The sequence below is a fragment of the Neltuma alba genome, unplaced genomic scaffold (assembly GCF_004799145.2).
Source record: "Neltuma alba isolate B1F8T4 unplaced genomic scaffold, ASM479914v2 tig00010056_pilon, whole genome shotgun sequence".
Taxonomy (NCBI): domain Eukaryota; kingdom Viridiplantae; phylum Streptophyta; class Magnoliopsida; order Fabales; family Fabaceae; genus Neltuma; species Neltuma alba.
In genome coordinates this window covers 196,708-207,287 of record NW_021635016.1, presented here as the reverse complement: position 1 = coordinate 207,287, position 10,580 = coordinate 196,708, and the positions used below count along the sequence as shown (strand labels likewise).

The 10,580-nt window shown below is 38.5% G+C and overlaps 1 protein-coding gene across 1 annotated transcript; it reads left to right on the top strand.

The window, feature by feature from the left end:
* The first annotated feature begins 7,884 nt into the window (after nt 1-7,884).
* Nucleotides 7,885-8,850, top strand: LOC114754056 (uncharacterized). The gene is made up of 2 exons (XM_028942791.1): nt 7,885-8,510; nt 8,799-8,850. Exons 1-2 carry the CDS (start codon nt 7,885-7,887, stop codon nt 8,848-8,850), a joined length of 678 nt encoding a protein of 225 aa, XP_028798624.1.
* Nucleotides 8,851-10,580: the final 1,730 nt, after the last annotated feature.

The window sequence follows — 10,580 nt, the reverse complement described above, 5'->3', positions numbered from 1 at the left end:
TGGAACCACAAATAGCTGAAGATTGGATTACCCAACTGGAGAAGATCTTTCAGATGATGGGATGTTCATCCGAGGTCAAGGCTGAGTCTATAAGCTGGAGAAAAAAGTTGATCCGTGGCGGAACAACATTGAGTTGGTACTACAAGCCAACAATACTCCAATAACGTGGGTTCTACCAAAAGTACTTTCCCCAATCAGATCAACATAAAATGGAAGCTAAGTTTCTAGTGTTGCAACAGGGGAATAATGAAACCTTTGATGACTACCTAGCAAAGCGCATTCATTTGTCCCATTATTCTGCTTATCTGAAACGTCTTAATGATGAACGATAGAATACGGAGAAGTTGGTTAGAGGATTAAAGCCTGCACTGAGGGAGTTTGTGGCACCTCAACAGATAGAGAGTTTCAATAAGGCAGTGGAAAATTGCCATATTACTGAGTCGAGTCAGAATCATCGAGGGATGATGCCAGTAGCTTTGAGAACTGAGAGACCCCCACTGAGGCCAAGTGAAGAAGGAACCTCTTATTGGGCTAAAATGAGAATAAGAAGAGGAGGAGGCCTCGCTTTAGCAGAAAGATGAGAAAAAGGGAACAGACGTCCATGAGGGGTTTGATATCACACAAAAGGTCAAGGAATGTGAGAAATGCAGCAAGAACCATGGCGACAGGCCATGTTTATTGGGCTAAAATGTGTGCTATAGATGTGGAAAGCTGGGAAACTTTTCAAGGGAATGCTGCAAGGGGCGAAAGGGGCAAGGCAGCAAACCCAAGGCAAAGTGTTTGCCCTTACACAGGTGGAGGCTCATAAGTCACTTGACATGATCCAAGGTATGATCACTATCAATGATTGCCTTGTGTATGCCATGTTTGACTCGGGTGCTAGCCATTCCTTTATATCACATGACTGTGCTGGGCGATTGGGTTTGACTGTTGATACCTTGCCATATGATATTGTTGTTTCCACTCCTATTAGTCCTAAAGTTATGACTTCTAAAACATGCCTGAATTGTGTGGTCTGTTATGAGCATTGTTGCACTGCCATTGATATGATATGCATGCCTTTCTGTGATATTGATGTGATAATTAGTTTGAATTGGTTGTCTGCCAACAACATACTTCTAGATTGTAGTAAGAGAACATTAGTATTGCCCTCTAAGGAACTAATCCCTAGAAAAGAAGTAAGCTTAAATTACATAACTGAAGCCGAAGCTAGTAGATGTTTATGGCATGGATGGCAGGGATATTTTGTATTCTTCTTGATTCAAGCAGAGGTAGAAGAAGGAATCAAAGAGATACTGGTGGTGAAAGACTTTCTAGAAGTATTTCCAACATCGATCAGTGGAATTCTGCCAGAGTGAGAAGTGGAGTTCGCGATTGACCTTGTACTGGGGATAAGACCGATATCCAAAGCTCCATATCGAATGCCTCCCAATGAAATGGTAGAGCTAAAGAGGCAAACCGAGGAATTGTTAGAGAAGGGTTTTATAAGACTAAGTGTATCTCTCTAGGGTGCTCCAGTACTCTTTGTGAAAAAGAAAGACAGTAGTCTAAGGCTATGCATCGACTATCGAGAGCTAAACAAGGTGATGATAAAGAACAAATATATTTTGTCGCAGATCAATGATCTGTCAGATCAACTGGCAAGAGCACTGGTATTCTCAAAGATCGATCTATGATTGAGATACCATCAATTGAGGATAAAGATAGGAGATGTTTTGAAGACTGCGTTTAGGACCCGATACAGACACTATGAGTTCCTAGTAATGCCATTTGGATTGACGAATGTGCCTTCTATTTTCATGGACTACATGAACTAGATTTTCATACCATACTTAGATCTGTTTGTAGTAGTTTTATCAATGACATACTAGTGTACTCCAAAACTTAAGAGGAGCATGAGCAGCACTTGAGAATTGTGCTAAGTACATTGAGGGAGAAACAACTCTATGCCAAGCTCAGTAGATGTGAGTTTTGGTTAAAAGAAGTTAAATTCCTAGGCTATGTGATTAACCATGAAGGTATGGCCATAGATCCCAGTAAAGTTGAAGCAGTATTGAACTAGGAGCAGCCTAAGATAGTGACAGAGATATGAAGTTTCTTAGGGCTGGCAAGTTACTATAGGAGATTTATCCAGGACTTCTCTAGAATTGCCCAAGCACTAAAGAAGCTGACCAGGAAGAAGCAGTAGTTCTTGTGGGATGAGAAACGTGAGGTAAGATTTTAGGAGTTGAAGTAAAGGCTGACCTCTGACCCAGTACTAGTTTTCCCCGATCTGACACTATCATATGTAGTGTACATAGATGCTAGCAAATAGGGATTAGGATGTGTACTGATGCAGTAAGGGAGAGTTGTTGCCGATGCCTCACGCCAATCAAAGTCTCACGAGGAAAATTATCCTACTCATGACCTGGAGCTTGCAGCGATAGTGTATGCCTTGAAGATATGGAGGCATTATCTTTATGGGGCGACCATAGAATTGTTCTGTGATCACAAGAGTCTAAGTACCTGCAAAATTAGAAAGAACTTAACATGAGACAGAAGAGATGGATGGAGTTGTTAAAAGATTATGACTACCAGATCAAGTATCATCCAGGAAAGGCCAATGTAGTGGCTGTCACCTTAAGTAGAAAGGTAGTACAGGCAGCAACCCTCATGATCAAAGAGGGTGATCTGTTAGAAGATATATGAGACTGGGGTCCTATTTATCATATGCAGTTGACGGCAACTGATGTGGCTAATGAGCCATTAGTACAGAGCACAAATGCTGATATGATGAAACAAATTAAAGAAGTTCAAAGAGGGGATCATTTGGCAAAGACCCTTCAAGCTAAAGTCTTGGGCAACGAGATAAGAGATTTCAAGATCTTAATAGAGGGAGTGATAGAATTCAGAGGAAGATTGTATGTCCCTCCCCTAAATGATCTCAGAAAGCAGATTCTGATAGCATACGAGGAGGTGTTGAATATGAAGGTCATGAAGCCCAAATAACACTCCCTTAGTTAGAAACCCAGCAAGCCCTCCAGAATGTTCAAGGGATTTATAGCTCTAGAATGCTTACATAGAGGAGGACATGGATCATTCCTTGGATGATGACACGGATACATGCGGAGCTTAACGTGACATATGGAAGGCCACCCTGAAAACCATCATTGCATATAAGTCATTGGAGTATGAACACTTGGACCTTGAGAAAAATAAGAACACGTTCTAAGAGCCCAAAACGAGCATTTAAAGCCAGTTTTCATGTTGTTGAAGGCCCAACACAATTATATATGCATGGAGGAGTCCATTGGAGCTATAATCTTTTAAATTGGAGCCCAAATGCATTATGCTATGGACCATGGGAATTCCAGAACGTGATTCAACCATTCAAGCCCAAATGGATGTCTAAAAGGCCCATTCATGGTTCTGGACGTGAATAGCAATGAAGGTCCGTTTGGACGGTCTAAGAAGATTCAAGAAGCATCAAGAGTGATATTATTGACATTAATTAGGATTCTGTTTGTTATAATTAGTTTCCTATTTTACAGTTTCCTATTTTCAAATAGCAGATTTATTCTTGAAGTTTAAGTTATTTCCTTTTATTTCTATGTAAGAAATGATGCCTCCCATAGTCAAATAATCATTAATGAGGCATCATCCCTAGCATTTATGTCTTAAGATGCTGATTCTAGAGGGTGCTATGGTTGCCTATATATAGGCTACGTTTTTGTACTTAAAATGAAGATTTGAATGAATGAATTTTAGAGAATTTTATTTCTCTTGAGTGAGCTTTGCTTGCCGCCTCGTATTCTCGTGGGAATACTCGACTGTATCAAGGACTAACCATCCTTGTGGTGTCTCCATGGCTAGGGTTGTAAGAGACAGGTTCTCTTAAGGTCCTACCTTTGATCGTTCGTCTAGTTTCCTAACTTGTTTCTAGCCGATCCGTATCCGTTCCATATATCAGATTCTAAATGAGGCACATAAAAGCAAGTATACGATTCATCCAGGAATGACCAAGATGTATCAAGACATCAAGTTATTGTTTTAGTGGCCTGGTATGAAACAAGATGTCACTAAGTACGCGACAAAGTGCCTTATGTGCCAGAAAGTGAAGATAAAAACACCAGAAGCTTTCAGGATCCTTACAACCCCATTAATATTCCTGAATGGAAATGTGATAGTATCTCTATGGACTTCATAGTAGGACTATCTCGTACGTTATCAGGGTACAATGCAATATGGGTTATAGTTGACAGACTAACAAAGTCGGCCCATTTCTTGGCAATTAAAGTTAAATATTTGCCAGAGAAGTTAACAGATTGTACATTAAAGAGATCGTAAGGTTACATGGGGTTCCAGAGTACATTGTATTAGACAGAGATCCAAGATTCATGTCGAGATTCTGGAAAGCGGTGCAAGAAGCCATGGGCATGATACTGAGTTTCAGTACAGCTTACTATCCGCAAATAGACAGACAAACAAAATGAACGATACAGACACTAGAAGATATGCTGAGAGTGTGCGTTCTAGATTTCAAAGGGAGCTGGGATGAATATCTGCCTTTGTTAGAGCTCGCGTACAACAACAGTTACCATTCCAGTATCCAAATGGCACCATACGAGGCATTATATGGGAGGAAGTGTAGATCCCAGCTTTGCTGGACAAAACTCAGAGAGAGAAAAGTTTGGGGTCTAGACATAGTGGATTGTACCTTTGAACAGATTAAACAGATCAGACAGAAGAGTTATGCTGACAACAGAGGAAAGCCGTTAGAGTTTGAGGTTGAGGACCATATATTCCTGAAAGTATCTCCAACTACTAGAGTAGGATGATCCATTAAGGCAAGAAAGTTGATGCCTAAATATGTGGGACCATTCTAAATTCTCTCAAAAGTAGGACTAGTAGCCTATTGACTGGCCTTGCCCCTGAATTTGAGTCAGTTGCACAACGTCTTCTATGTTTCTCAATTGAAGAAGTACAATCTGGATCCAGAGCATGTGCTAGAATATGATCAGATTGAGCTGAAGAACGATGTGACATTTGAAGCAAGACCAGAATAAATAGTGGACCAGAGAGTCAAGCAGCTGAGGAACAAAGGAATTCCTTTAGTCAAGGTGATTTGGAAAGATCTAAATCAAGAAGAGGCCCCGTGGGAAATGGAAGACAAGATGAGGAGTAAGTATCCAGAGCACTTCACTTGCGGTATGTGTTAAAAATTTTGTGGATGAAATTTATTTTAAGGGGGTAGAAATGTAACATCCCAAAATTTCTAACCCAGAAATAGAAAAATATGTCACACCCTGATATCTTTAACATGATTAATAAAGGAAGTAGGATTGACCAAGGCCATGTGAGATAAAAGATAGGTAAAAAATTGGAAGGCCAAGATCAAGTCTTATGTAAGAAGGGCATGTGTAGAATTAATGAAAATATGAAGCCTATAAATACCCCTCCACATGTTCATTTCGTGCAAGGCCATTCAAGTAGGGAAACTCTTGCAAAATTTCATTTAGAGAGAGAAAGAGGAGAGTTCTAGTGAGAGGAGGTCACTTGAAAGCAAGGTAAGCTTCTACAACTCTTCTATTTCAAGTAATAATGGTGATATGTTGGTTTTATGCTATTTTGATTATGATGAAAAGTCATTTTCATAAGGGGAAAGTGTTGCCCGAATTTCATCAAAATAGATAGGAAGGGTTTAGTTATGTATTATTAAGATTAAGCATGGTTAAAGGTTAAGGATTAAGTGATTACGTGTTAGTTTTGTTGAAAATCCTTTTCCCTATAATTATATATAGTGTTTGGCCAAGTCAAGTTCAATGGGAAGGGATTGGATTTTCATAAAACTAATATGATAAATGGATTCTACATGAACAATTATGTAGGAAAGGCCCAGGAAAGGTGATAGAGGAGCATGTCATGATCAAGCATCAAAGGAAGACCAGAACATGGAGCGTGGAGCCCAAGCTAAAAGATGGAAGTCCAATATTCTAAAAGACCCATTACAAGGCATTGTAGGCCCAATGACAAGAGCAAGGACCAAATCTATGAAAGAGGCGCTGAATTGTTTGATAAAAGATCTTAAAGAGTTAGAGCCCATTTATTTGGAAGAAGCATCCCTCAATCAGCCCATCAAGGGTCCAAACATGGTGATTACATTGCTAGAAGCCAAACAAATGATGTACAAGGCCCATGTGTAGTCCAGATTGAAGAATTCACTCAAAATACTATGTGACAAGCATGTGCCTTGGAGGAGGAGCATAAGTGACGTCCAAGAATATTCAAGAAGCATCAAGAAGGCGTCTTTATGTATTAGTTATGGTTTAATTTCTTTTTTTTAAGTTTCCATTTTTATTTGCATTAAATAAGGCCTTTTGGTCAAAGATTGCATAAGAATATTTTAGGTTAGTTTCTTATTTTTAGGTAGCAGCCGTTTTCTTCAAGAAAAGGTAATTTCCTATTTCCTTTAGCCTTAATTGGTGCCAACCAAGATAGTCAATCATCATTAAGGCACATTTATGGCATTTATGACCTAGGGTTTTTGATTCTAGATTGTTCTTTTGCTGCCTATATAAGGCTACGTTTTTTGTAATTGGGGATCAGGTTTGAATGAATGAATTTTAGAGAACTTTATTTCTCTTGAGTGAGCTTTGCTTGCCGCCTCGTATTCTCGTGGGAATACTCGACTGTATCAAGGACTGATCATCCTTGTGGTGTCTCCATGGCTAGGGTTGTAAGAGACAAGTTCTCTTAAGGTCCTACCTTCGATCGTTCGTCTAGTTTCCTAACTTGTTTCTAGCCGATCTGTATCCGTACCATATATCATTTGGTATCAGAGCTAAGGTTTGCTAGAATTCAAGTTCTATCCTTTTATCTATTATTTCTGTTTTCTTGTTTCATCTTCTTAATTCTATCATTCGTTCTTCATCCCTTGCTTCCATCAATTTGTTTCTTCGCCTTTCCACCTTCTATTTGTGTTTTTTTTTTGTGACTTTCTGTGTTCCTTTGAGCAGCAAAAAAAAAAAAGAGAGAAAAAATTCGTGTACCAGAAAAAAAAAGCAAAAAAAAAAAGTGTTGTGTTGTGAAAAAAAAAAGGAGTGCTAAAAAAAAAAGAAAAAAAATCCGAAAATTCAAAAAAAAAAAAAAGAGAGGAGAAGCTGCAGATTTGAGAATTGCAAAGTTAAAGATGAGTTTCCTAAAATTGAGAAGAGCTTCCATTACAAGTCACAGCTAGTTTCCTAAATCGTTAAACTTGGGTGGTAAGAGTTCTTATTTCCTCTCTTTGCATGTTTCCTAATTTCTTCTTGTTTCCTATTTTTTTGTTTTCCTTTCCTTTTTTTTTTCATTGCTTAATTTGAGCTTCTTTCCTTTTCCTTCAAGTTTCCTATTTGCTTCCTTCCTAACTTGATTTGCTTTTCTTGCAAGGTGCCCAATTTCCTAAATTATTTTCAAAGTAGCACCTTTCCTAAATATTTTCTTCCTTTTTTTTCCTTTCTTTTCTAATTCATAGCTTTCCATATTCTCCTTTCTTTTCTTTTTTTTCCTGTTTACGTTTTTTTCCCCTCCTCTTTTCCTTCCTTTTACGTTTTTGGTACCTATCCTTCTTCTTTTATCACATATTCCTTTCTTATCTCTTATATTTTCTGGTTCTTGCAATTCTAGTTGTGGAGAGTACCATTTACTAACATTGTCTCTTGATTTTGTTGAGTTTCAATCAAGAATACTATAGGAGGCAAGTTTGAGTGGTAAAAGGTGAGAGTGTTATTACATCAATTTAAAAGCCAGATTTGAGTTAAACACGAGTAACACTACAATTTCTTGAGTGAAACACACGAGTAGAGTGGTAAGGTCCCTTCTTACTATTTCATTTCTCTTTGATCACACTAACGTTTCAATTTCAAGATGAGTGACAAAGAAGCCAATATGGAAGAATTCAACACAGATCCTAAGCTATTCATGAGAGTCATGAGAGATGAATTTCTCAAACTCAAGTTGGAGCTAGCGGAGCTAAAAGCATCCAAAGCAAGTAGTGGTGACGAGGAGGTGATTAGATCTGGTTCTTCATCCTCAAAGAATAGGAGCGGACCTGAAAAACGTGATTTGGACACCTATAACCCAAAGATCAAGTACCCTACCTTCAAGGGTAATATAAATCCAGATGCATACCTTGATTGGGAGATGAAGTTTGAGCAAATCTTCAGAATGAATGACTGGCCAGAAGAAAAGAAGGTAAAATTTGCTTCATATCAATTTTTTGACTATGCTATTGTTTGGTGGGAAGATTTACAGCTTAAAAGGCGCCTTAAGGGCAAAGGACCACCTCATACATGGTCAAAGCTAAAGAAACTCATGCGCAACAAGTATGTCCCTAGTTACTACTACCGAGAGCTAAATAGAAAGTTACGACTGTTTGGCCAAGGCTCTATGACTGTAGATGAATATGTGCATGAACTTGACCTTCTTAAAATGCGAGCTGGAGTACAAGAAGGACAAGAAGCAAGCATGACCAGAATCATTGATGGGTTAAGGCATGAAATTAGAGACAAAGTTGAGATGTACACTTTTGTTGATAAAGAAGAGCTAGTGCATAAAGCCATCAAAGTTGAGAAGCAGTATAAAGAAAAACACTCCAAATCCTCATCTCATGGTTGGAGGGACTCTAGATCAGCATCCAAGTGGAAGGATTCTAAGGCTAAAGATGTTGCAAAATTCACACCAAAAGCCAAGGAGGAATCCAAGCCCAAGATTGATGGCGGTAAGAAACTTGACTCTAAAACTTCTTCTACTAATAGAACCTTTTCTCTTTAATGTTTTAGATGTCATGGAAAAGGCATATTGCTTCCCAATGTCCCAATAAGAGGGCTATGATTCTCAAAGATAATGGCGAGTATGACAGTGTGCATTCTAGCGATGAAAGTGATGATGACATGCCTTCTTTGCTGACTGATTCTGAATTGCAGATTGATGAAGCTGAACCTATTAAGGGAGAAGCATTAGTGGCTAGAAGAGCCCTAAACATGCAACCAAAGGAAGATAAAGAGCAAGAGCAGCGAGAGCTCATCTTCCACACTAGGTGCTTCATAAAGAATAAGGTATGTAGCATGGTTATTGATAGTGGTAGTGTTACCAATGTTGCTAGTACCTTACTTGTTGAAAAGTTGGATTTACCTACTATGAAGCATCCTAAGCCTTATAAATTGCAATGGTTGAATGATAGTGCTGAAGCTAAGGTCACTAAGCAAGTTTTGGTTTCTTTTTCTGTTGGCAACTACCATGCTGAAGTTTTATGTGATGTAGTCCCAATGCTTGCTGGACATCTTTTGCTTGGAAGACCATGGCAGTTTGATAGTAGAGCTCATCATGATGGTTACAAAAATTGTTATTCTGTACCTTTCAATGAGAAAATCATTGTATTGAAGCCTCTTAGGCTTAAAGAAGCTTATGATGACCAATTGAGGATTGAGAAAGAATGCAAAAAAATAAGTGAGTGGAGTGAAAAAGAGAGAGTACAGAAAAAAGAAAAGAAAAGGAATGAATATCAGAAAAATGAACAAAAGAAAGAGAGTCTATTTGCTAGAAAAAGCGAGGTTAAGAGAGCATTATTGAGTGAGCGAGTCTTGGTGCTTGTGTGCAAGGATGCTTATTTTTCTACTAACCAACTTAACCCCTCTTTGCCTTCTAGTGTTGTGGCTTTGTTGCAGGAATTTGGTGACCTATTCCCTGATGAAGTTCCCGATGGGCTTCCTCTCTTAAGAGGAATTGAGCATAGGATTGATTTCATCCCTGGAGCTTCTATACCTAATAGACCAGCTTATAGAGCCAATCCCGAAGAAACTAAAGAGATCCAACGCCAAGTTGATGAACTCATGAGGAAAGGCTTTGTAAGGGAAAGTTTGAGCCCATGTGCTGTTCCAGTACTTCTAGTGCCCAAGAAAGATGGTTCATGGCAAATGTGCATTGATTGTAGAGCCATCAACAAAATAACAGTTAAGTATTGTTATCCTATTCCTAGATTAGATGACATGTTAGATGAGTTACATGGTGCTGCATTATTTTCTAAAATTGACCTAAGGAGTGGTTATCATCAAATTTGCATGAAAGAGAGAGATGAATGGAAAACAGCTTTTAAAACTAAATTTGGATTGTATGAATGGTTGGTTATGCCCTTTGGGTTGACCAATGCACCTAGTACATTCATGAGCTTAATGAATCATGTTTTTCGTTCATTTATTAGAAAATTTGTGGTTGTCTACTTTGATGATATTCTTGTTTACAGCAGAACTTTAGATGATCATGTTATGCACTTGTGTGAGGTGTTTAAAACTCTTAGAGAAAATAGCTTGTATGCTAATTTTCAAAAATGTTCTTTTTGCATGGATTCTGTTGTGTTTCTTGGTTTTGTTGTAGGTGCTCAAGGGATCCGTGTGGATGAAGAGAAGGTAAAAGCTATCAGGGATTGGCCAACCCCAACAAATGCTAATGAAGTAAGGAGTTTCCATGGATTAGCAAGTTTCTATAGGAGGTTTGTTAAAGATTTTTCATCTATTGCTGCACCTTTGAATGAACTTGTTAAGAAGCATGTTATTTTTAAATGGGGT